The sequence below is a fragment of the Lygodium microphyllum genome, chromosome 13, assembly GCF_053477565.2.
Source record: "Lygodium microphyllum isolate KBCC chromosome 13, Lygodium_microphyllum_v1.1.10, whole genome shotgun sequence".
Taxonomy (NCBI): domain Eukaryota; kingdom Viridiplantae; phylum Streptophyta; class Polypodiopsida; order Schizaeales; family Lygodiaceae; genus Lygodium; species Lygodium microphyllum.
This window is the reverse complement of record NC_141147.1, coordinates 67,820,833-67,848,234: the sequence shown is the minus strand read 5'-3', so window position 1 is coordinate 67,848,234 and position 27,402 is coordinate 67,820,833. Positions and strand designations below refer to the sequence as shown.

The window sequence follows — 27,402 nt, the reverse complement described above, 5'->3', positions numbered from 1 at the left end:
CTTAATCCTACAACTAGATTGATTTTCAACAAGTGCAATAAAAGCCAAAAATGCATCATACACCTTTATTTTTTCACCAATTGAGTAGACCCAACAAAACAACTAAAGTCATCAATGAAAATGATGAAATAATAACTTCCACCCAATGACTTTGTTTGCATAAGTCCACATACATCCGAATGTACAATTTGTAACTTGGCTATTGCCTTAAAAGCAACATCACGAGGAAATGAGAATCGATGCATCTTTCCCAAAATGCATCTCTCACAAATATGCTTAGGAGGTCTCTCCAAGAGAGCTAAGCCATCTAGCATCTGAGTATGCTACATAAGTATCAAATTGCCATAGATAACATGCCCCATTCGAGCATGCTATAACTCTGCCTATGACATAGCAAGAGTAAGAGTAGATGCCAAATAGACTGACTGATCAATCGAATAAGCATCTAACTCATAGAGTCCATTACATAATGTGCCAGTCAATACCAAAGTCAAGAATTTCTTATCCTTGACAATGCATTTGTTATCATCAAATGTGACCTGCATACTACACTTTGCTAAAGAAGCCATAGACAACAAATTCTTCTTTATCCCTGGCACATATAATGCATCCTATAAACGGAGAGTAGAGCCATCAATGGCTTTCAAGACAATCTCCCTAAAACCTCTAACAAGGTAAGATGAATTGTTGGCACATTGCACAGATTTGCCAATAGGAGCTACAATAACAAAGGAAAAAAAATCCCTATAGGATATAATGTGCTTAGAAGCATCACTGTCAAAGAACCAAGTGCTAGCATATGCTCTATCAGCCTAAGAAGAATAACTACAAGTGTAAAAATAATAGTCACGGTCAACAACAAAAGACACGGACTCTGTAGCAGTAGAAGGTACATCAGAACAGATATCCCTGACTCCTCCTTGGCAATGTGCTTCTTACATTCTGTGATGTAGTAACCTAGCTTCTTACAATAAGGACACTTGCGCTTCTTGGCTTGCGTGCCCCCTATTTCTTGTTGCTCTGTGAAGTACTTTAACTTCTAGAACTCTGCGAAGCATTTTTAGAATGGCTTCCCTTGCTCTTCTGTCTCTCTAGAAAAGCTTGTTTTGTCTCTCTAGAAAAGCTTGTTTAGAGGCTACAACATCCACCCCATTGTTCTTTCTTATTTGCTCTACTTCTAGGAGCAAACTAACCAACTGAAGAAAGGTAAGTGGCTATGGAGAAATTTACATGGTGAGATTTAAGGAAGTGTGAAAGGCCAAATAAGAGGGTAGCAAGGAATTCAGAGTAGTAGAGATTATATGTGCATCAGAATAATACTCATCTACATTCATTAATTGCTCACGCAAGTCTTGAATTTTGTTAAGATGATCCTGCATAACATCACCTTCATCCGTCTTCACATTCTCAAGCTCCTTTTTCAAGAAAGAGTTGCGTGTCTCGTTTTTTCCAGCAAACATTTACTCAAGTGTGAGCCATGCTTCTCTTGAAGAAGTAGCAGACCATATATGTGGGATTATGGACCATTGAACTGCCAATGCAATCAGTGACCATGCTTGAGCATCTTGTGTGTTCCAAGCCTTTTGTGCACTTGATATTTGGGAAAGTGGCTGAGCTGGAGCTGGCCTTTGACTACTTCCTCCTTGAGGAGGTGTAGCAGGAAGCCACAACTCCAGGACAGACTTCTTCACCACTAATATAATCCCAAAGATTTTTTGCAATTAGCACAATCTTCATCATGAAGGACCATAGAGAATAGTTATTGCCATCCAATCTATTCTCTTTGGATACATGGGTGAATAAATCACTTTGTCCTTGTTTGGCCATGATAAATGTCACTGTTTCAAAAAACACAAGAGCAAGAACCAAAGCTGAAACAACTTGGAAATCTGCAAATTTCCAGAAATTACAGCATACACCAAGCTGTAATTAGCGAAATTGTGTCACACTTGATCACAATTGTCCAATGTATACATTGTCCAATGCACAAACAATGCTCAGCAACACAACCAATGCAAAAGCCCCAAAATATTGCTGTCCAAAATGCACAATTTCAGTCTATTTAAGACTGAATCTTTGGTACACGTGTCAATGTTTGCCAAATATCCAAAAGCCCCAAATTTTCTGACCCGCTTCCCAAGAAATTTCTGCAATGTGTGTGCCCGAAAGCATGTCCAAGAGTAGAGATGCACTCCTCGGGCAAAAGCCCCAATCTGTAGTTTAGATTTCTGAATACAAAATAGATAAATGTCTCCTTTTACCTTCTATATTGGCAGCCTGGTGGGGCGGGAGGATGTTCAGGTCTTGGAGGAGCGGGAGGTAGCTGGTGGATTTGGTGGACAAGGGCGTTGGCACTGATAGGAGGCAGGTGGGCCTGCAAGAGCAAGCGGCGGTGCACGAATAGGGGGCAGGTGGTATTGGGTGCAGGATAGGAGGCGCTGGTGCTGCTCCAATAGGAGGCTGCTAATACCGCAAGTGGACCTGGGGGGCGTTGTGACTAGACCAAGTGGGTGGAGTTGGCGCTAGTGGCGTGAGTTGCTACAGTTGGTGGCGGGGCTGCAACTCGACCAGGAGCTGCAAGTGGGCGGGCCTATAGGGTGGTAGGCCTGCACCTATACGAGCCGAGGACAAAGGCTGACAAGCCTTGAGTGGAAAGTTGGACTATACTAAGCCGGAGCTCTAATACCAAATGTGAGATCAGAGATGGAAGCTCTTAGTTGAGGGTATACAGTAGACAATAGAGTGAGTGAGAGTGAAGACAACACGATATGCGACGCAATTCCCAAGTGTAAGTGAAAGTACGAAGTACAACCCTTAGACCTTAGGGTTGTTAAGGTACAAAACCTCTCGTAAGGAGAGTGAAAAGTGCCCCTGTGTCCTACTGCGGATCACTGATACTCCTTTGTGATCGTAGGTGTGAGTCGAAGCCAACAATGCATGCTTGCTTATTTTTCATGATGAACAACGAGATTGTTTTGCAGCCATCTTGAGAGGCTGGACAATTGGGAATCAATCTCTTTCTTCTCTTTTCAAGTTGTAGAAGCTCTATTTTATGCTTGATCAGGATTTGGATTTGCTGTTTAAAGCAAATTAGTGGCTAGGTCCTGTAGAAATCAGTCATTTTGGTATATGGAATTGCTTGCTGAAGACATTCCAACCAAAAACACACCAATTTTCCCCTTGTCTTGGGTCACCAAATCATTGAAGATTCAGGGCAGGCATTAGATCTCAGCGAAAATGCATGCCAGAGATTAGGGTTTATGGACAGTAGGCCTACAGGTCTGAATTACTTGAATTTGATAGTGAATTGAATGTGCATTGGTTAGGGCAAAGCTCTAAGGATGTTGGACTACTAATGAGGCCTCATTCAACAAATTAAATTGGTTTAAGATAGAGATTCATGTGAATTCCTCATTGATTGCCATGTGACCGCAGAAGAGACCATGGATGCATTTAAGATGTCATGTTGGTCAACATTGGAGTGATTGCAGCTGTGTATGCTTGAAGACACACTGGTTTGAGTGTGTAATTGAGACAAATTCAAAGGTCGCTGGTCAATGTTGGTAAGAGCCACTAAGGACATAGCTAGACACATGAGGAATCATTAGTAAAAAGAGCACTGGTCTGTGACAATGGCATTGATTGCATGGATAGGTCACAAGTGGTTTGGGTAAAGGCTCATCTTCAATGTTTAAGAAATACCTTAAGGGGTGCTCACCTTTGAGGGTGAATTTGGTGTTGTCTATTGTGCAAGAGCTGCTCTAGCTCTCAAGTTCTTCATGTCATTTATTTTCTTTGTTGAATTGAATAATGTGTATGCTGTAAGCTTATGTTAACTGCTCTATAGATCAGATTTACAGGCCGCTTTCAGATTGTGTTTCTTTCATCAATGAAAGTTGAATATCGGGCATTGTGTTCCATCATACAGGGGACAGTGTGGCTCTGCTGCATGCTTGTGGAGATTCCCCCTTAGTCAAGATATACCTTGCTACTGATCTTGCTCTTATGAAGAACCTTGTGTTTCATGCTTGCATGAGAACACATTGAGGTGCAATACCGTTATTTTGGAGTCCAAGTTAGCAGTCAACTACTATCCTATGGCAGACATTCCACTGGACATCTTCACGAAGCCTTAATCTCAGGCTTCCATACTTCATCATAAGCACATTTTGGGCCTTCAACCACTCCCAAAATCTGAGGGGGTATTGGCATTTGCTGTATTCATGCTAGTCATCTTGTGATTGTGAGCTTCATCAGGGTCTAACGCAGATAGAGGAGCTCTCACAGCCATCAGTGCATTTGTATTTCAGTTTCCAGCTTTATCAATCATTTTGTAGCTACATTCACACCTACCAGGCTGAGTGCATTTTTTTTTTGACACATGCCAGGTTGGGCAGCAGCATTCTTGACAGGTCAGTCAGTATTTCTGTCATATTTGGCAGCCGGTTGGCTGGTTTCCCAGATTTTGGCTATTTATAGCTGCCATCCGCTAGCCTGCACACTATTGTCAGTTGTCACCAGCACACACACTCTCTTTCTGTTCACTCTGCATCTGCTTGTTTCAGCGCCCTCCTTGATGCGTACAAGGCGTGTGTAGGGGCTGATCAGGCAAGCCTTGCATTCAGCATTCATTTTCAGATCTGTTCAATCCTGTTCCTTCATTTTCTGTGCTTTTTCTTGTCTCTCTCTTCCCTTTTCTCTCCATGTTGTGATTCTCTTCTATTGGGCACTCTCATAGACTCCATGGGGCTACTGTTTGATTGATTACTTTTTTGTGGATTAGGGGGATAGCTAATGTGTTGATTTTATATACAATGTATCAAGGCACTTTTTCTTAGAAGATAAGTGAACATTAAGGTATGAATCAGAATTTGCCAAAGTAAACATGTATGTGTCTGTTTGTCTCATAAAAAGATTTGGTTCAATTAAAAATGGTTACCTTACCAGATGCTTGGAACATGCTAGACGGGACAAACTATAGAGGCTAAGATTTCTCTCTTATTTTACAGGAACGCTTAAGGAAAAAGGCAGTGTTGCAATTGGAAGTACTAGCCAAGTGGCGGAAGGAGACTAAGGAGTCAGCTGCACGTTGGGAAAGAAGTCTTATCAGATTTGCATCACATAGTGCAAACTTCAAAGTTTTATCAAGAAGCACATTGACTCGTGGAGCATCTTGGTAATGCTAATGCATGTGAGCAATATTGATAATGCTAATGAGAGAGAGAGAGAGAGAGAGAGAGAGAGAGAGAGAGAGAGAGACCCTGATGGTCTGATGTAATAGAATGTAAGAGATACAGAGAGAATGTTGACTTGATGATCTGATGTAAATATTTACTACTTAATTCAATTATTTTCACGAGAGAGAGAGAGAGAGAGAGAGAGAGAGAGAGAGAGAGAGAGAGAGTCTGGGTTGAAGTGGAAAACTGTCTGGCTGTCTATTGGCCACTGTTAAAGGACGCCATGGCCGCTGTGGGCATTGTTCTGGTCCCCCCAAGCCTGAGGGCCGTCAATCGTAACCGTTTGTGTGTGTTATGGGACACTGCCAGGAAAAGGCCTGCGTGGTTACGTCTTAATTGTTCCGGCATGCATCCTTTACACTTTCGTTTGAAATGGGGCAACTTTGCAGGACATTGCTTTTCGTGTGGTAAATTGGGGCATTTTATAGCCGAATGCCCAGAGAAGCCCCACACTTTAGAACCTGAGCATGTTGCGTTGCCCATGGAAGATATGGTGTGTGATGCTCCGTCGCAAGATGCCACCCAGCCATCTAAAGTGTTGGATAAAGGTAAACAATAGGTTTCGGGTTTGGATTCCTGTGCCAATGACTGGGTCGATGTACGTGGGAAAAAAGGCAACAGGCCTGTTGTTGGCATGGTGGATACTGTGCCGAGTGCCTCACAAGATTCCATGCGTACTTATATGCGCAGGAAAGAGATGTTGTCTTCAGAACACTCTGCTCCTGCTATGGTTTCCGCTGCTCCCCGTCAACAGCCCACAAGGAGAGTGTATTCAGATGGTCTAAAGGGTCCACCTGCTAAGCTGGCTTTTGATACTAGAGGTAACATCATTACCCCATGGGATCATCGTTATCCCCATTCCATCCCCAAGACAGCGGATATGCCATCTACCTCCAAATCAGGTCGTTCGAACTCTTTTGCCATGTTAGCTGATTTTTTGGATGAGGGAGTCCTGGACATTCTTGCAGAAAATGTCAAATCGAGGCAAGCTGTGCCTCGTACCTGATTTTCTTTTTGAATATATATGAAAATAGCCACATGGAATGTGCGAGGAATTTGTTCTCGCCACAAGCAACATGCCATGTGGACTGTCTTGCATAAGAATCAGTGGGATGTTTTTTGTGCTGTTGAGCACAAGAGTCACGGAGAAGCAGGAAAAGTTGTGGATTGCCATGGCTTTCGTTTGTTCTATGCAGGGACACATGCCATGCATTATTTTGGTGTGCTCATGATTGTCCATGAAAAATATCAGCCTGCTCTTATTAAAAATGATATACATGGCCACTTTGTGGTGATTGAAAATTTATTCGAAGGAGAGATCTTATGGTTACTTGGGCTCTATGCTCCGAATGATCCTTTATCTCGCCGGGAGCTTTGGCATACCTTGCAGACTTCCTTGTCACTTGGCAGACGGGGTTTTTTGATGGGGGATTTCAATGTGTGTGTCGATTCTTCGCAGTCCACATCGGAGCATTCGGTAATGGACGCGCCGGAAAGTCGTATGTGGCATGAGTTGGCTCTTGCCGTACTTAACCAAGATCTCTGGTCTTGGCTACACCCTTCTTCTACAGGGTTTACTTACCATTCTGCCCAGTATGCAACAACATGGTCGCGGTTGGACCGCATATACATCATGTTGAATGATGATTTCCTTCTTGAGATGCTCGAAATGAAAGTGTTGCAACAATATGCCTTGTCGGACCATTTCCCTCTACAGCTTGAGCTGCTTGCACAACCCATTGCACCTTATAAGCAATTTCTGGAGAGACTTCCTTTGCGTTTCAACTCGTCTTATTTGAAGCATGCAATCTTTCAGGGCTATATGCAGCAATCGATTGATAGATTCTTATTGGACTTCTCCTCTTAGGGCACTGCTTCGTTTGAACGATTGCTCTCTAATGTGCAGCGGGTTGCTCGGCAGTATGGGATCCATCATGCATCTCTTTGTCGCCGGCGTCGACAAGCAGCAGAGGACCTGTTGGCTTTGGTTCGTTCACTGCTGGTGGACACTCTAGATGATGAATTTCTGCTGTCACTGGCAATGCGTGTGGCCGATCTTATTAAAGAGTTTCAATTGAAATCTTATCAGCACGCCAAATTGCAACATCTGACGGAGACTTTGCAAGATAGTGCTTGTCAGACTCATAAGTTCTTTCGAGCTCTCCATGCCTCTCCTGCTCGAGAGAATATGACTAGACTCCAGGATGCAGAAGGTCAAATGGTCCTTGATCCGCAGACTATTGTGAATATGTGTAGGAATTATTTCATCAACCTTCTTGGTTCCACTTCTCCCCCTTCAGGCCAAATTACTCATGCCCGTTCAGTTTTTTATGATCTGGTCCGCAATCAGGTTCCGCAGGACATGCAAGCTACTATGGAGACAGATATTTGTGAGGCGGAGTTTATGGATGTTCTGTTACACTTGTCCAAGGATAAAAGTCCTGGCTGGGATGGTCTCACCAATGAGTTCTTTGAGGTTTTTGCTACCCAACTGGCAAAACCATTGACGGCTCTATTTCAGCAAGTGTGGGGAATGGGGATCGTGCCTTCCTCTTGGAAAGAAGGACTTATTAAACTGCTTCCAAAAGTTCCTTTGCCGTCTATGTTGAAACATTGGCGCCCAATTTCTTTGATGGGTTCTATGTATAAAATCTTTTCCAAAAGTAATGGCGAATCGGCTCCATAAGCATTTTCTTGCCATTGTGCATCCTCTCCAATATGGATTCATTAAGGGCCCAAACATTCTGCACAATGTATTAAATGCGCAACTGGCGATTGATTATGCAAAACATTCTAATCAGGAGGTCGTATTGATTCAATTGGACGTGGAAAAGGCTTTTGATTATCTGGACTGGTCTTTCATTGCAGAACTTATGTCTATTATGGGCTTTGGTGCTCGGATGTCTCGTCTGATTTACACCATCAGTGCTGCAGCGTCTTCGCGAGTCATGCTGAATGGAGGCATTACCGAGCCATTTGTCCTTGCCCGCTCTGTCAGACAGGGGTGCCCTTTGAGTCCTCTCTTCTTTGCCCTTGCGACTCATCCAGTTCTTTCGATGTTATCTCATATGGCAACTTCTACACAGTAGGCTGGATTGTCGCTTCCTTCTGGACAGCACTTCATTAGTCAATCCTTGGCTAATGACAGCTTTATGATTATGCGTGCGGACAAGGATAACCTTCGCAAAGCATTAGATGTTTGGGCTCTATTTGGTCAGGCTTCCGGTCTTCGTATCAATGCTTTGAAATCAGCCATTCTCAGCTGCACGGATTCGGATTTGCAGTCATTGGACTGGTAGGGTATGGTCATTCCCCATGGCTCCATTGTCAGGCATCTTGGGTACCCTTTGGGTGTTGATGTTCCCCCAAAGCAGCTACTACAGTGGATTTCACAGAAACTGTCGGCTAAGTTTCTGTATTGGAAGTCTCAGGCCTGGCCCTTCCATGTTCGCCTCAAAGTAGCCGAGACAATTATGTTGCCAATGCTTACATACTTCTTGCCATTGCTGCCCTCGACTGCTACTACACTGAATGCTCTTACTCAGTCTATTCGTTTCATGTTATGGAAGAAGGATTCCCTGCATGTAGGCATTTCTTGGATTTCTTGGTCGCATGCGTGCACCCCCAAACGCATGGATGGAGGAGCTATTTTAGATGCCCAAACTCATATGCTGGCACTCCGTTGGTATCTTTTCCGCGCCATGTGCTCGGATCATCATCCGTGCCCGTTATTTTCTAGAGGATCACGGGCTTCTGCATGGTAATACCCAAATCCGGAGTTCTTGGTGGCATGTTCTTAATGCCGATTCTCGGTTCTCCAGTCCTTCTTCAACTCTCCTTTCCCATTTGGTATGTTTCTGGAGACTAGTCCTTCGGAAGGCTCAGTGGCATCCAGCAGAGAATCGCCTGGCTACTAATTCTTTTTAATTGGAATTATTGGCAGTCTCGCGGTTGCTTTCATGGAAAGGTAAACATGAGCTTCGACCAAAATTCAACCGTTGGGCATATTTGGGATTAACTTCAGTCGCGGATGCCACCCTTGCTAGTCGCAATGTCTTGATATCCTTTCGTATAGCCAGGAGACTTTTCAGGATCCCTCGTGGATACAAGCATTTATGGGAACAGCTTTTGATGGTGCTCCAGAGCAGACACCCCTTTCCTGCCCTTGCTTCGGATCGTCCCTGGCAGGACTGGGACTTGGCAGGCCGGCTGAATTTAGAAAAGCTTCAGCTAACCAAGTGTATCATCTTTTGATTAAAGATCATCAATGGCTGGTTACTAAAGTTAATACTTTATGGGGATTGCGTAAATCCCAGTCATGGTGGAGGGTAATTGTGATGGACGGCTGGTTGAACAAGACACCCTTCAAATATAAGGTCTTTCTTTGGAGGATGATGATTGGTGGTCTTCCGCTTGCTTCAGCCCTTTCCAAGCGCCGAATCTCCAACGGCAACTGTTTTTTTTGCACCACCAGTGTGGAATCCACCCATCACAGATTTATTTCTTGCCCCATCGCTAAGAAAATCTGGTCATTCTTGTCAGTTGTTTGGCGAGCGGTGGTTGGTTTATCGCTACGCCCATTTGATTGGGTTTTTGTGCAGCCCAAATATCCCACACCGACACAGCCACATATGAAGATCATGTTTCACTTTCTGCGATATTGGGGCTGTTGGCATAACAGGACCATTCGGAATGCTTTTCTTTTTGATTCCGCCTATAATGTTTAGCGGCATATTGCTAGGCTTAAGGGTCTCTTGTACTGGCAGATAGATCTTCTCCGGCACTCTGACATGCTCTCTCGGGAGGATTTACGTCCCTGGCATATGGCAATTTCCTCTGCGTCTTTGCCATGACTTTGTAACTCATAGGTCATCTGGTTATTGTAAAGAGATAGTGTCCTCTTTACACACGATGGGGTAGACCCATCATGTATCTTGTAATCATGAAAACTTGTACCTTCTTCGTAATTAATACAATTACCTTTTACGAAAAAAAAAGAGATTTACGGAGAGAGAGAGAGAGAGAGAGAGAGAGAGAGCGGAGATGACAGGTCTGCTGCCTTCTGACGCGCGGACACGTTTTCCTGCACGGCGCCCTGCCTGACATCGTCCCGTCGCTTCGTGCTGGGCCTGTTCTACTCACGTCTTGCTACGCCCCGCTTCTGCCTACCCGTCACTACCCCGTCGCCCCCTACTGCGTGTTGGACGTGACCCGTAGTCCGTTGGCGCCCCATTTCCTGCGTGAGACAACCGCCTGGACGTTTCACCTCTTGCCCCTACTGCCAAGCCTTCCTGTCACGACGCCAGCCCATCGCCTATTGAGCCGGGCTGCGTTCGCCGCCCTGTCGATCTAGGGTTCACCTGCTCGAGCCCGTCCTCTTCTGCACCGGCGCCTGGTTGCGACCCTGTGGTTGCCGCCCTGCGGTCCCCTGGTTTTGCAGGTCAACGTGCATCTGCCCTGTGTATCAGAGCGTACCGTCGTCATCGGACCTGGGCCCTCCGGACTGTCGCCTGATCCTTGCTCCGCAGCGCTTCAGTTGCTGACGGTTCAGCCCTGCCGTCGCCTGCCAGCCTTCCTTCTCAGCGTTCTGGCCTTTGTCACTGCCTGTTGGCCCTGCGTTTCGCCCTCTTGAATCTGCTCCGTTAGGGTTGCGCCCTGACCCACGCGTTATCTACACCCCCTCGGGATAGGCCACGGCTGAGGCCGACAGGTCTGCGGGACTTGCACCGAGAGCGAGAGAGAGAGAGAGAGAGAGAGAGAGAGAGAGAGAGAGAGAGAGAGAGAGAGAGAGAGAGAGAGAGAGAGAGAGAGAGAGAGAACGGCGCGAGCGCGAAGACAGCAGTATGGCTGGCCTGGATATGGATTTTCTCGACCGGACGGTGGCAGCCCTTGGCCCTGATTCCGATGCAGAGGAGCCGGAGGATATGGTGCCATGCACGGAGGAGCTGCCTCCGGGTTCTGAACTGCCGCCTGCCGGCAAACGCTCCAAGCATACTTCTGATGAGCCAATGGGTCCTCAGGAACATTCCTATGCGCAAGTGGCCTCTGATCCTGTGGATTCGCAGGAAATTGACTGGGAGCATTTGCTGGACTTTGCCAATACTCTGCTTGGCGATTATGTCCAGCATAATAATGAATCTTTTTCTGATGCGGGAACGGATGATGTGCTGGAAGCCACGGTGGACCCCAAATCAGTCTTGCGATCCTTCTCGGTGTTTTATGACCGTGCAGTTATACTTTTCTTCACTGGCAGGATCCCAGTGCTTTTGCATATTCGCCAGTGGATGCACCATTTATTGCAAGGGGAGTGCGTTGAGAAGATCTTCCTTGGACCTCGCGGCTTTTATGAGGTACTGTTGAATCAGAAACGCATCGAGCTGAGCTCCTGTCCAAGTTGCCACTATTTTTTGATCGCCGCTTGGTCCATGTTGTGCCATGGCGCCCCATGGCCAACTTCCAGCGTCTGCTTCAACGAGAATGCCCGGTGTGGGTGGAGGTGGAAAATTGTCCGGCGGTCTATTGGCCCATGTTGAAGGATGCGATGGCGGTTGTGGGAACAGTGCTGGTCCCCCCAAGCCTCAGGGCGATGAACCGAAACCGTTTATGCATGTTATGGGACAGGGCCAGGAAAAGGCCCGCGTGGCTTCGCCTCAATTGTTCAGGCATGCATCCTTTGCATTTTCGCTTGAAATGGGGCAACTTTGCGGGACACTGCTTTTCATGTGGTAAATTGGGACATTTCATGGCCGAATGCCCTGAAAGGCAACCGTCTTCGGAGGATGCGCAGGTTGTGCTGCCCAAGGATGACATGGTGCTTGATGCCCCGCCCAGGCAGCCCTTCAGTCTCCTCATGTCATGGATAAAGGCAAACAACAGGTCCTGAGTGTGGATTCCCGTCGCACTGACTGGATTGACGCACGTCCCAAAAAAGGTAAAAAGTTGGATGCAGGCCTGGCGGATCCTGGGCCTACTGCTTCCCAGGATTCCGTGCGCACGTATACGCGCAGGAAAGAAATGGTCACTTCACAGTAGGCTATGCGTCCTACGGCCCCGTCTGCCCCCCGTAATCAGTCTCCAAGGAAAGTCTATACCGACGGCCCCAAAGGCCCACCTGCTAAGCTGGCGTTTGATACCAAAGGTAATGCTATTACACCCTGGGATCGGCGTTATCCCCGCCCCTCTCCCAAGGCAGTGGATTTCCCTTCTACCTCTAAAGCAGGTCGCCAGAATTCGTTTGCAGTATTGGCTGATTTTTTGGATGAGGGTGTCCTGGATGCTCTCGCGGAAAAGGTGAAATCGAGGCAACAGGCGCCTTGTTCCTGACTTCCTTTTTTGAAGATACATGAAGATAGCCACGTGGAATGTGCGAGGCATTTGCTCTCGCCATAAGCAACATGCCATGTGGACCGTCTTGCATGAGAACCAGTGGGATGTATTGTGTGCAGTTGAGTACAAAAGTCACGGTGAAGCAGGAAAAGTTGTGGATTGTCATGGATTCCGTCTGTTTTATGCAGGGACCCATGCTACGCACTATTCGGGCGTGCTGATGATTGTCCATGAGAAATACCAGCCTGTTCTTGTTAAAAATGATGTACAGGGCCGCTTTCTGGTAATCGAAGTCTTATTTGAAGGAGAGATTTTATGGTTGTTGGGCCTCCATGCTCCGAATGATCCCACATCCCGACGGGATCTTTGGTCCTCTTTGCAGGGCTCCATGTCACTCGGTCGAAGGGGGTTTTTGATGGGAGATTTCAATATGTGTGTTGACTCTTCTCAGTCCACTTCAGGGCATTCGGTAATGGATACGCCGGAAAGCCGGGTGTGGAATTCCTTTGCTTTGCACGTACTCAAGCAAGATCTTTGGTCGTGGCTTCACCCTTCTTTTTCAGGGTTTACTTTTCGTTCCGCACAATATGCAACTACCTCGTCGCAGCTGGACAGAATGTATATCATGCAGGGGGATGATTTTCGTCCCGAGATGCTGGAAATGAAGGTCTTGCAGCAATATGCGTTGTCGGACCATTTCCCCCTCCAGCTTGAGATGCGGGCACAATCTATTGCACCTTTTATGCAGTTGCTGGATAGGCTCCCTTTACGTTTCAACTCCTCTTATTTGAAGCATTCAATTTTTCAGGGCTATATGCAGCAATTGATTGAGAGGTTCTTATTGGACTTCGCCTCTGAGGGCTTGCCTTCATTTGCACGCCTGCTCTCTAATGTGCAGCGGGTTGCTCGCCAGTATGGGATCCATCATGCCTCGCTTTGTCGCCGACGTCGACATGCAGCAGAGGACTTACTGGCTTTGGTCCGTTCCTTGCTCCTGGATTCCCCAGATGATGATTTTTTGCTGTCACTGGAGAGGCGTTTGGTTCATCTTATTCAAGTGTTTCAGTTGAAATCTTATCAGCAGGCCAAGCTGCATAACTTGACTGACACATTGCAAGATAGTGCCTGCCAGTCTCATAAGTTCTTTCGCGCCTTGCATGCGTCTCCGGCTCGCGAAAATTTGACCAGACTCCAGGATTCGGAAGGTCGCATGGTCACTGATCCGCAGATCGTTGTCACTATGTGCAGAAATTATTTTATGGAACTTCTTGGTTCTTCTCCCTCACCTTCTAGCTAGGTTACGCATGCCCGCTCGGTCTTCTATCATCTGGTCCGCCAGCAAGTTCCATTTGATATGCAAGCCACTTTGGAGGCGGATATTTGCGAGGAGGAGGTTATGGATGTTTTGTTGCACCTGCCTAAGGATAAAAGTCCTGGCTGGGATGGTCTCACTAATGAATTCTTTCAGAACTCAGCCACGCAGTTGGTGAAGCCCTTGGTGGTCATGTTTCAGCAGGTTTGGGAAACAGGGGTCATGCTCTCCTCATGGAAAGAAGGCCTTATCAAACTGATTCCAAAGATCCCTTCGCCGTCAAAGTTGCAACACTGGAGACCAATCTCTTTGATGGGCTCCATGTATAAAATCTACTCCAAAGTGCTGGCGAATCGGCTTCACAAGCACCTTCCAGCTATTGTGCATCCTCTCCAATATGGTTTCATTAAGGGCCGCAACATTCTGCATAATATCTTAAATGTGCAAATGGCTATTGACTATGCGCGGCACTCCGGTCAGGAAGTGGTATTGATTCAATTGGACTTGGAAAAGGCGTTTGATTATGTGGACTGGTCTTTCATTGCAGATCTCATGTCTGCTATGAGCTTTGGTACCCGGATGTCCCGATTGATCTACACCATTAGTGCTGCGGCTTCCTCCAGAGTTATGCTCAATGGTGGGGTTACAGAGCCATTTGTCCTTGCACGCTCGGTCAGACAGGGTTGTCCTTTGAGTCCTCTCTTCTTTGCCCTGGCGACTCACCTGGTCCTTTCAATGTTATCCTCCATGGCAGCTTCTGCTCAGCTGGCAAGGTTGTCTCTTCCTTTGGGCCAGCACTTCGTTAGCCAATCTTTGGCTGATGACACCTTTATGATTTTGCGGGCGGACAGGGACAACATTCGAAAGGCATTAGATGTTTGGACGCTCTTTGGTCAGGCCTCTGGACTTCGCATCAATGCCTTTAAGTCAGCCATTCTGAGTTGCACGGAGCCTGATTTACAGTCATTAGGCTGGCAAGGCCAGGTGGTTTCCCGTGGCTCCATTGTCAGGCATCTTGGATACCCATTGGGGGTGGATGTACGGCCAAAGGACCTGCTGGAGTGGATTTCACAAAAACTGGAGGCGCGGCGAAGTTTATGTATTGGAAGTCGCAAGCGTGACCGTTCCATGTCCGCCTCAAAGTGGCTCAGACAATCATGCTACCAATGCTAACGTATTTCCTGCCATTGTTGCCATGGACGCCTACTACTTTGAAGGCTCTCACTCATCCCATCCGTTTCATGCTATGGAAGAAGGATTCACTGCAGGGAGGCATTTCGTGGATTTCATGGTCATATACATGTACCCCTAAGCGCATGGGTGGTGGAGCTATTTTGGATGCAGAAACTCATATGCTAGCTCTCCGTTGGTCCCTTTTTCGTGCCATGTGTGTGGATCATCACCCGTGGACCATCATAGCCCGTTATTTTCTTGAGGACAGCGGGCTCCGCCATGGTAACACACGGCTTCGGGCCTCCTGGTGGCATGTCCTTAATGCTGACTCTCGTTTTTCCAGTCCCACTTCCTCTTTGTTACTGCACTTGGTCGGCTCTTGGAAAGTGATGCTCCAAAAGGCCCGTTGGCACCCAGTAGGGGACCGCTTGCAGACTAACTCCTTTCAGCTGGAATTGTTGGCAGTATCGAGACTCCTTTCATGGGAAGATAAAGATCAGCTCAGACCAAGATTTAACCACATGGCCCGTTTAGGTGTGACGTCGGTTGCGGATGCTACCCTTGCCACTCGCAATGTCCTCGTATCGTTTTGGACTGCTAGGCGACTTTTCAAGATCCCGCGCGGATACCGTGATTTATGGGAAAAGCTTTCGTCGGAGCTTCAGGGTAGGCAACCCTTTCCTGCCCTGACTGTGGATCGCCCTTGGCAGGACTGGGACCTTGCAGGCCGGTTGAGTCTGGTAAAGGCCTCTACTAATCAGGTGTATCATCTTCTCATTCAAGATCACCAATGGCTGGGTGAGAAAGCTAATACTGTTTGGGGACTGCGGAAATCGCTGTCATGGTGGCAGACAACGCTGATGGAGGGCTGGCTGAATAAGACACCTTTCAAATGCAAGGTCTTTCTTTGGCGGGTGATGATTGGTGGTCTTCCTCTTGCCTCGGCCCTTGCCAAGCGTCGCATCTCGAATGGCAATTGTTTCTTCTGTACCACACCGGCGGAATCGGCCCGACATCGTTTTCTTTTTTGCCCGCTCGCCAAGCATATCTGGTCACTCTTGTCGCACATTTGGCGCGCAGTGGTGGGGTCCTCACTAACTCCTTTCGACTGGGTTTTTGTGCGCCCGAAGTATCCCACACCGCCACAGTTGCATATGAAGATCTTATTTCACTTTTTCAGATACTGGGGATGCTGGCACATTTGGACCACGCGCAATGCTTTTCTCTTTGATTCGGCCTCCAATGTACCGCGACATATTGCCAGGCTTAAAGGGCTCTTGCATTGGCAGCTAGATCTCATCCGACACTCCGACTTGCTCCCTCGGGAGGATTTGCATCCTTGGCATATGGCAATTGCCTCTGCGTCGTTGCCATGTTTGGTGTAACCTTTTTAGTGCATTACCACGGGGATTCCCCATACGTTGGCCTAGGGCCCTCGTGTCTCTTGTAATCAGAAAAAAGAGAGAGAGCAAGAGAGAGAGAACCTCTTCACATGATGGCTTAGTGTCATCATGTATCTTGTAATCAAGTAATCTTGTATTTTTTTCGTAATTAATACAATTACCTTTTACGAAAAGAGAGAGAGAGAGAGAGAGAGAGAGAGAGAGAGCACGCGATGGTGGATTTCGCCCTGCCGACGGCCGTCTGACCTGTGCGTCCTGCGTGTGGTTGTCGCGCGTCAGCCCTGTGTGTCAGGATCCCTGCCGCTGTCAAATCTAGGCCCTGTGGGCCGTCGCTTGTCCACCTGTTCGCCCTGCGTCGCCTGTCAACCCTAACCCTGCCATCGCCTGTTAACCCCCCTAACCCTGCCGTCGCCTGTCAGAGAGAGCTGTGCCCTGCCTAAGTTCTCCCCTCAGGCATCTCCCGGGTACGTTCTGCCCATTCGCCACAGTGTTCCACGCGCTGGTCGTCCTGTGACTACCCCGTCGACCCCTGCTGCTTACTGGCTACGACCTTCCTTCTGGGGTGACCCTGGTTCGTGAGCAAGAGAGAGAGAGTGCGAGTCTGCGCCTGCGTGTGCTGCTTGTGTGACGAAGGCCTGCGTGTGTAATGCTGTGCCCTTGTGGGACTGCGACCTGTGAGCCACCCGTTTGCATCTCAGCCGCCTGCCGCCTGAGCTCCTAGCTCTGCCTCTGACCTGCACAAGAAGTGATTCAACATGGCTGGTTTGGATATGGCTTTTATCAACCAAACGGTGGCAGCCCTTGGTTTGGATTTTGATACAGAGGGACCAGAGGATATGGTTCCTTGCACAGAGGAGATGCCCCCTGGTCTTGATTTCCAGCCTGTGGGTAAACGCACCAAGCATACTTCGGAAGCGACAATGGATCATCAGGAACGTTCTTATGCTCAGGTTGCTTCTGATTCTGTGGCTTCTCAGGATGTTGACTGGGAGCATTTGCTGGAATTTGCCAACACTCTGCTTGGCGATTATGTCCAACATAATCATGAAGCTTTTTTTGACTTTGGAACTGAAGATGTGCTGGAAGCCACGGTGGACCCGAAAAATGTCTTGCGCTCATTTTCAGTGTTTTATGACCGTGCTGTTATACTCTTCTTCACTCGCAGGATCCCAGTGCTTTCCCATATTTGCCAGTGGCTGCACAATCTACTACAAGGGGAGTGTGTTGAGGAGATTTTTGTTGGGCCCCGAGGCTTCTGTGAGGTGCTGTTGAAATCTGAGAAGCATCGTGCTGATCTCCTGTCTAAACTGCCATTGTTCTTTGATCGCCGTTTGGTCCATGTTGTGCCATGGCGCCCAATGGCAGATTTTCAGCACCTGCTTCAATGTGAATGCCTTGTGTGGGTCGAAGTGAAAAATTGTCCGGTTGTCTATTGGCCACTGTTAAAGGATGCCATGGCCGTTGTGGGCATTGTTTTGGTCCCCCCGAGCCTAAGGGCCATGCATTGTAACCGTTTGTGTATGTTATGGGACACTGCTAGGAAAAGGCCTGCTTGGTTACATCTTAATTGCTCTGGCATGCATCCTTTGCACTTTCGTTTGAAATTGGGCAACTTTGCAGGACATTGCTTTTCGTGTGGAAAATTGGGGCATTTTATGGCCGAATGCCCAGAGAAGCAACAGACTTCAGATGCTGAGCATGTTGCGCTACCCACGGAAGAGATGGTGTGCGATGTTCCGTCGCACGATGCCACCCAGCCACCTAAAGTTTTGGATAAAGGTAAACAGCATGTTTCGGGTTTAGATTCCTGCGGCAATGACTGGGTGGATGTACGTGCAAAAAAAGGGAAAAGGCTTGATGCTGGCCTGGCGGATACTGGGCCAAATGCTTCACAGGATTCCATGCGCACTTATATGCGCCGGAAAGAGATGTTGTTTTCAGAGCATCTTGCTCATCCTATAGTTTCTTCTGCACCTCGTCATCAGTCTACTAGGAAAGTCTATTCGGACGGTCCAAAGGGCCCACCTGCTAAGTTGGCTTTTGATAATAAAGGTAATGTGATTACCCCATGGGATCGTCATTATCCCCGCTCCACCCCCAAGACAGTGGATATTGCCTCTACCTCTAAAGCCGGCCGTCAGAACTCTTTTGCCGTGTTAGCTGATTTTTTGGATGAGGGAGTCCTTGACATTCTGGTAGAAAAGGTTAAATCGAGGCAAGCTGTGCCTCGTTCTTGATTTCCTTTTGAATACACATGAAGATAGCCACGTGGAATGTGCGAGGCATTTGTTCTCGCCATAAGCAACATGCCATGTGGACTGTGTTGCATGAGAATCATTGGGATGTCTTGTGTGCCGTTGAGCACAAGAGTCACGATGAAGCAGGCAAAGTTGTGGATTGTCATGGGTTTCACTTGTTTTACGCAGGGATACATGCCATGCATTATTCTGGTGTGCTTATGATTGTACATGAGAAATATCAGCCTGTTCTTATTAAAAATGATGTACATGGCCGTTTTGTGGTGATTGAAATTTTATTTGAAGGAGAGATCGTATGGTTGCTGGGCCTTTATGCTTCGAATGACCCGTTATCCTGCCGGGATCTTTGGAATACTTTGTAGACCTCCTTGTCACTTGGTAGACGGGGTTTTTTGATGGGGGATTTTAATATGTGTGTTGATTCTTCACGGTCCACATCAGAACATTCGGTGATGGATGCTACGGAAAGTCGTGTGTGGAATGCTTTTGCTCTTGCTGTACTTAAGCAGGATCTCTGGTCTTGGCTACACCCTTCTTCTACAGGGTTTACTTTCCATTCTGCGCAGTATGCAACTACATGGTCGCGGTTGGACCGCATGTACATCATGCAGGATGATGATTTTCTTCCTGAGATGCTGGAAATGAAAGTGTTGCAGCAATATGCCTTGTCGGCGGACTATTTCCCTCTATAGCTTGAGATACTTGCACAACCCATTGCACCTTTTAAGCAATTCCTGGATAGACTCCCTTTGCGCTTCAACTCCTCTTATTTGAAGCATTCAATCTTTTAGGGCTATATGCAGCAATTGATTGATAGATTTTTATTGGACTTCACCGCTGAGGGCAATGCTTCTTTTGAAGGATTGCTCTCTAATATGTAGCGGGTTGCTCAGCAGTATGGGATCCATCATGCCTCTCTTTGTCGGCGGCGTCAGCATGCAACGGAGGACTTACTGGCTTTGGTTTGTTCTCTGGTCGGGGACAGTCCAGATGATGTATTCCTGCTGTCATTGGCGATGCGTTTGGCTGATCTTATTAAAGAGTTTCAGTTGAAATCTTATCAGCAGGCCTAATTGCAAAAATTGACTCAGAATTTGCAAGACAGTGCTTGTCAGACTCATAAGTTCTTTCGAGCTCTACATGCATCTCCTGCTTGAGAAAATATGACTAGACTCCAGGATCCAGAAGGTCGAATGGTCATTGATCCCCAAACTATTGTGAATATGTGCAGAAATTATCTTATAGGCCTTGGTTCTTCTCCTTCAGCTTCTAACCAAGTTACTCATGCACGTTCAGTTTTCTATGATTTGGTCCGCAATCAGGTTGCACTTGATATGAAAACTACTTTGGAGACAGATATTTGTGAGGCGGAGGTTATGGATGTTCTATTACACGTGCGCAAGGATAAAAGTCCCGGTTGGGATGGTCTCACCAATGCATTCTTTGAGATTTCTGCTACCCAACTGGTGAAACCATTAACGGCTCTGTTTCAGCAGGTTTGCGAAACGGGGTTCATGCCTTCCTCATGGAAAGAAGGTCTTAGCAAACTGCTTCCAAAAGTCCCTTCGCCGTCAATGTTGAAACATTGGAGACCAATTTCTTTGATGGGTTCGATGTATAAAATCTTTTCCAAAGTGATGGCGAATCGGCTCCACAAGCATCTTCCGGCCATTGTGCATCCTCTTCAATATGGTTTCATTAAGGGCCAAAACATTCTGCACAATATCTTAAATGTGCAAATGGCTATTTACTATGCAAGGCACTCTGATCAGCAAGTGGTATTGATTCAATGGGATCTGGAAAAGGCATTTGATTATTTAGACTGGTCTTTCATTGTAGAACTTATGTCTACTATGGGCTTTGGTACTCGGATGTCCCGCTTGATCTACACCATTAGTACTGCGGCTTCTTCGCGAGTTATGCTAAATGGTGGTGTTACCGAGCCGTTTGTCCTTGCACTCTCTGTGAGACAAGGTTGCCCTTTGAGTCCTCTCTTCTTTGCCCTTGCGACTCATCCGGTTCTTTCGATGTTATCTTCTATGGCACTTCTACTCAGTTGGCTGGATTGTCCCTTTCTTTTGGACAGCACTTCATTGCTCAATCTTTGGCTGATGACAGCTTTATGATTTTGTGTGCGGACAAGGATAATCTTCGCAAAGCATAAGATGTTTGGACGCTCTTTGGTCATGCTTCTGGTCTTCATATCAATGCTTTCAAATCAGCCATTCTCAGTTGCACGGAGTCCGATTTACAGTCATTGGGCTGGCAGGGATAGGTTGTTTCCCGTGGTTCCATTGTCAGGCATCTTGTGTACCCTTTGGGTGTTGATGTTCGGCCAAAGCAACTTCTCGAGTGGATTTCACAGAAACTGGCAGCTAAGTTTCTGTATTGGATGTTGCAGGCTTGGCCCTTCCATGTTCGTCTCAAAGTGGCTCAGACATGCTCACATATTTCTTGCCCTTGCTGCCGTGGACTACTACTACTTTGAATGCTCTCACTCAACACATTCGTTTCATGTTATGGATGAAGGATTCCTTGAAGACAAGCATTTCATGGATTTCTTGGTCGCATACATGTACCCCCAAACGCATGGGTGGTGGAGCTATTTTGGATGCCAAAACTCATATGCTGGCACTTCGTTAGTCTCTTTTTCGTGCCATGTGTGTGGGTCATCACCCGTGGGTCGTTATAGCCCGTTATTTTCTTGAGGATCACGGGCTTGTGCATGGTAATACACGAATTCGGAGCTCCTGATGGCATGTTCTTAATGCAGACTCTCGGTTTTCTAGTCCTTCCTCATCCCTGCTTGCTCATTTGGTCTGCTCTTGGAAATTGGTTCTCCAGAAGGCACGTTGGCATCCAGCGGAGGACTGCTTACATACTAACTCTTTTCAACTGGAATTGTTGGCAGCCTCGCGATTACTTTCTTGGGAAGGCAAACATGAGCTCAGGCCAAAATTTAACCGCATGGCACGTTTGGGCTTGACATCAGTTGCAGATGCCACCCTTGCCAGTCGTAACGTCTTGATATCCTTTCGTACAGCCAGGAGGCTTTTCAGAATCCCTCGTGGATACCGTGATTTATGGGAACAGCTTTTGTCAGTGCTCGAGAGTAGGCAACCCTTTCCTGCCCTTGCTTTGGATTGTCCTTGGCAGGACTGGGACCTTGTGGGTCGGTTGAATTTGGAAAGGCCTCAGCTAACCAGGTGTATCATCTTCTGATTAAAGACCATCAATGGCTGGTTACTAAAGCTAATACTGTATGGGGATTGCGGAAATCTTAGTCATGGTGGAAGACAACTGTGATGGAGGGCTGGTTGAACAAGACACCTTTCAAATGCAAGGTCTTTCTTTGGAGGGTGATGATTGGTGGTCTTCCGCTTGCTTCAGCCCTTTCCAAGCGTCGAATCTCTAACGACCATTGTTTCTTTTGCACCACTACTATGGAATCGGCCCGTCATCGATTTATTTTGTGCCCTCTCGCTAAGAATATCTGGTCGCTCTTGTCAGCGGTTTGGTGAGCAGTGGTTGGCTTCTCGCTAAGCCCTTTTTATTGGGTTTTTGTACGCCCAAAATACCCCACACCGGCGCAATCGCACATGAAGATCTTGTTTCACTTTCTTAGATACTGGGGATGCTGGCACAATTGGACCACTCGGAATGCCTTTCTTTTTGATTCAGCCTCTAATGTCCCGGCACATATTGTGAGGCTTAAAGGTCTCTTGCATTGGCAAATAGATCTGATTCGGCACTCTGGCTTACTCCCTCGGGAGGACTTCCTTGGCATATGGCAATTTCCTCTGCGTCTTTGCCATGACTTTTGTAATTCTTTTGTAGTTTAGTACTGGGCCTTTACACATGATGGCTTAGTGCCATCGTGTATCTTGTAATCAAGTAAACTTGTACATTTTTTTCGTAATTAATACAATTACCTTTTACGAAATAGAGAGAGAGAGAGAGAGAGAGAGAGAGGCGATGGCGACCTGCTGTGACCCTTCGGCTGTGGCGACCTGACAACGTGCGCTGTCTCTGACGCCCCGTCGCCTGCTTCGGACGCCCTTCGTGCCGCCCTGCCCTGTCGCCCTTCGCTGCACCCTACGCGCCCTTCGTCGCCCCCTGCGCGCCCTTCGTCGCCCCCTGCCCCGTCGCCCTTCATCGCCCTTCGTCGCCCCCTGCGTGCCGTCCTGACCTGCCTGCGTGTTGCCCTACCCTGCCCTGCGTTTTTTTCGCCGCCCTGCCCTGCGCGTTGCCTGGCCCCTTCCCCAAGGGCAGCGCAGGCTCGACTGGACCCTCCGTGAAGCTGGGCCCTGCAAACCGACCCTGTGCAGGATCGACCTCGCTTAACCTAGCTCGCTCTCTGCCTGGACGTTCCGTCGCCCCCTGCCTGCTGCCCGCCCTGATCTGCCCGTTTTGCCACCAAGGGCCAGCAGTCAGTCACACCCAGGTTGCCACACAGAGCGCGCGACAGCGTGAGCCAGCAAAGGGAACGAGCCTGTCTTTGCCTGCGAAGAGGAAGAACGGCCGGTGCATTCCTGCTTCCTGTGAGATCTTCGTTCGGCCTCTGACCGATATACGCAGTGATACACCATGGCCGGCTTGGACCTGGATTTTATAGACCAAACGGTGGCAGTGCTTGGTCTGGACTCTGATACCGAGGAACCTGATGATATGGTTCCGTGCAATGAAGAGATGCCCACTGCTCCTGACTTTCAGCCTGCAGGCAAACGCACCAAGCACACTTCGGAGGCGTCAATGGATCATCAGGATCGTTCCTATGCTCAGGTTGCTTCGGACTCTGCAGACTCTCAGGATGTTGACTGGGAGCATTTGCTAGAGTTTGCCAACACTCTACTTGGCGATTATGTTCAACATAATCAGGAAGCCTTTTCTGACTCTGCACCGGAAGATGTTTTGGAAGCCACTGTTGACCCCAAATCTGTCTTGCGCTCCTTTTCAGTATTCTATGATCGCGCGGTGATACTCTTCTTCACTGGTAGAATCCCCCAGCTTTCCCGTATTCGCCAGTGGCTGCACAGCCTGCTACAAGGGGAATGTGTTGAAGAGATTTTTGTGGAGCCCCGAGGTTTTTTTGAGGTGTTGTTAAAATTTGAGACGCACCGTGTTGCTCTTCTGTCTAAATTGCCTCTGTTTCTTGATCGCCGTTTGGTCCATGTTGTACCATGGCGCCCAATGGCAGATTTTCAGCGCCTGCTACAACGGGAGTGCCCTGTATGGGTTGAAGTGGAAAATTGCCCGGCTGTTTATTGGCCACTGTTGAAGGACGCCATGGCTGCTGTGGGCACGGTTTTGGTCCCTCCAAGTTTAAGGGCAGTGAATCGTAATCGCTTGTGTATGTTATGGGACACTACCAAGAAAAGGCCTGCGTGGTTACGTCTCAATTGCTCTGGCATGCATCCCTTACACTTTCGTTTGAAATGGGGCAATTTTGCAGGACACTACTTTTCTTGTGGCAAATTAGGGCATTTCATGGCCGAATGCCCAGAACAGCAACACACTTTAGATGCAGGGCATGTTGCGCTTCCCATGGAAGATATGGTATGTGATGTCCCATCGCAGGATGCTATTCACCCACCCAAAGCTCTGGATAAAGGTAAACAACAGGTTTCGGTTTTTGACTCCCATGGCACAGACTAGGTTGAAGTACGTGCAAAAAAAGGTAACAGGGTGATTGCTGGCATGGAGAATTCTGTGCCTTCTGCGCCACAAGATTCCATGCGTACTTATATGCGCAGGAAAGAAATGTTGCCGTCTGAGCACTCTCCTCCTGCGATGGCTTCCTCTGCCCCCCGTCCTCAGCCCACTCGGAGAGTTTATTCGGATCGTCCAAAGGGTCTACCAGCTAAGCTGACTTTTGATACCAGAGGCAACGTCATTACCCCGTGGGATCGTCGTTATCCCCGCTCCATTCCCAAGCCAGCAGATATGCCGTCTACCTCCAAATCTGGTCCACAGAACTCTTTTGCCGTGTTGGCTGATTTCTTGGATGAGGGAGTCCTGGACATTCTCGTAGAAAAGGTCAAATCGAGGCAAGCCGTGCCTCGTACCTGATTTTCTTTTACAAAAACACATGAAAATAGCCACTTGGAATGTGCAAGGAATCTGTTCTCGCCATAAGCAACATGCCATGTGGACTGTATTGCATGAGAATCAGTGGGATGTCTTGTGTGCTGTTGAACACAGTCACGGTGAAGCTGGAAAAGTTGTAGACTGCCATTGCTTTCGTCTGTTCTATGCAGGGACACAGGCCATGCGTTATTCTGGTGTGCTCATGATTGTACACGAAAAATATCAACCTCTTCTTATTAAAAATGATGTGCATGGCCACTTTGTGGTGATTGAAATTTTACTCGATGGAGAAATCTTATGGTTACTTGGTCTCTATGCGCCGAATGATCCTTTATCGCGCCGGGAGCTTTGGCATACTTTGCAGACTTCTTTGTCACTAGGCAGACGGGGCCTCTTCATGGGAGATTTCAATATGTGTGTTGATTCTTTGCAGTCCACATCGGAGCATTCGGTGATGGACGCGCTGGAAAGCCGTAGGTGGCATGAGTTGGCTCTTGCTGTTCTTAAGCAAGATCTCTGGTCCTGGCTGCACCCCTCTTCTACAGGGTTTACTTTCCATTCCGCTCAGTATGCAACAACTTGGTCGCGGCTGGACCGCATATACATCATGCAGAATGATGATTTCCTCCCTGAGATGCTTGAAATGAAAGTGTTGCAGCAATATGCATTGTCGGACCATTTTCCTCTGCAGCTTGAGATGCTCGCACACCCCATTGCACCTTTCAAGTGATTTCTGGAGCGGCTCCCTTTGCGTTTTAACTCATCTTATCTGAAGCATGCAATCTTTTAGGGTCATATGCAGCAATTGATTGATAGATTCTTATTGGACTTCTCCTCTCAGGGCACTGCTCCGTTTGAAAGATTGCTCTCTAATGTGCAGCGGGTTGCTTGCCAGTATGGAATCCATCATGCCTCTCTTTGTCGATAGCGTCGGCAAGCCGCAGAGGACTTGCTGGCTTTGGTCCGTTCTCTGCTGATGGATACTCTAGATGATGCATTTCTACTAGCACTGGCAATGCGTGTGGCTCATCTTATTCAAGAGTTTCAGTTGAAATCGTATCAGCAGGCCAAATTGCAGCATCTGACGGAGACTTTGCAAGATAATGCGTGTCAGACTCATAAATTCTTTCGAGCCCTCCATGCCTCTCCTGCTAGAGAGAATATGACTAGACTTCTGGATGCAGACGGGCACCTGGTCCTTGATCTGCAGACTATTGTGCATATGTGTAGGGATTATTTCATCGATCTTCTTGGTTCCACTTCTCCACCTTCAGCCCAAACTACTCAAGCCCGTTCAGTCTTTTATGACCTGGTTCGTAATTAGGTTCTGCAAGACATGCAAGCCACTATGGAGTCAGATATTTGTGAGGCGGAGGTTATGGATGTTTTGTTACACTTACCCAAGGATAAAAGTCCTGGCTGGGATGGTCTCACCAATGAGTTCTTTGAGGTTTTTGCTACCCAATTGGCGAAACCATTGACGGCTTTGTTTCAGCAGGTGTGGGAAACAGGGATTATGCCTTATGGAAAGAAGGACTTATTAAATTGCTTCCGAAGGTTCCTTCGCCGTCTATGTTGAAACATTGGCGCCCAATTTCTTTAATGGGTTCTATGTACAAAATCTTTTCCAAAGTAATGGCGAATTGGCTCCACAAGCATCTCCCTGCCATTGTGCATCCTCTTCAATATGGTTTCATTAAGGGCCGAAACATTCTGCACAATGTGTTAAATGCGCAACTGGCGATTGATTATGCACGGCATTCTAATCAGGAGGTCGTACTGATTCAATTGGACCTGGAAAAGGCTTTCGACTATCTGGACTGCTCTTTTGTTGCAGAGCTTATGTCTGCTATGGGCTTTGGTGATCGGATGTCTCGACTGATCTACATCATCAGTGCAGCGGCGTCTTCGCGAGTCATGTTGAATGGAGGTGTTACCGCGCCATTTGCCCTTGCCCGGTCTGTCAGACAGGGGTGCCCATTGAGCCCGCTCTTCTTTGCCCTTGCGACTCATCCGGTTCTTTCGATGTTATCTCATATGGCAGCTTCCACTCAGTTGGCTGGATTGTCGCTTCCTTCTGGACAACATTTCATTAGTCAATCCTTGGCTGATGACAGTTTTATGATTGTGCGGGCGGATAAGGATAACCTTCGCAAAGCATTGGATGTTTGGGCTCTCTTTGGTCAGGCTTCCGGCCTTCGCATCAATGCGTTGAAATCAGCCATTCTCAGCTGCACGGAGTCGGATTTGCAGTCATTGAATTGGCAGGGTATCGTTGTGCCTCGTGGTTCCATTGTCAAGCATCTTGGCTACTCCTTGGGCGTTGATGTTCCACCAAAGCAGCTTCTACAGTGGACTTCTCAGAAATTGGCAGCTAAGTTCCTGTATTGGAAGTCTCAGGCTTGGCCATTCCATGTTCGCCTCAAAGTAGCCCAGACAATTATGTTGCCGATGCTCACATATTTCTTGCCCTTGCTGCCCTGGACTACTACTACTTTGAATGCTCTGACTCAGTTTATTCGTTTCATGTTATGGAAGAAAGATTCCTTGCATGCAGGCATTTCCTGGATTTCTTGGTCGCATGCGTGCACCCCCAAACGCATGGG

The 27,402-nt window shown here is 47.5% G+C and overlaps 1 protein-coding gene and 1 long non-coding RNA gene across 7 annotated transcripts in view; one reads left to right on the top strand and one right to left on the bottom strand.

The window, feature by feature from the left end:
• LOC148026730 (uncharacterized) overlaps positions 1-27,402 on the top strand; it is a 136,850-nt gene that overhangs the window by 30,062 nt on the left and 79,386 nt on the right. For 2 of the 6 annotated variants that reach the window (XM_087691223.1, XM_087691224.1), the window contains one exon: positions 5,010-5,176. The exons of 2 other annotated variants lie outside the window; for them this stretch is intronic. In XM_087691223.1, coding sequence (XP_087547349.1) covers positions 5,010-5,176 — 167 coding nt within the window. Of the gene's footprint in view, positions 1-5,009; positions 5,177-27,402 lie in introns of those variants that run through there. 2 more of the 6 variants (XM_087691227.1, XM_087691225.1) reach the window with 2 other exon arrangements.
• The window catches only part of LOC148026731 (uncharacterized), a 136,299-nt gene that overhangs the window by 29,817 nt on the left and 79,080 nt on the right, over positions 1-27,402 (bottom strand). The gene's annotated exons all lie outside the window — the stretch shown is intronic.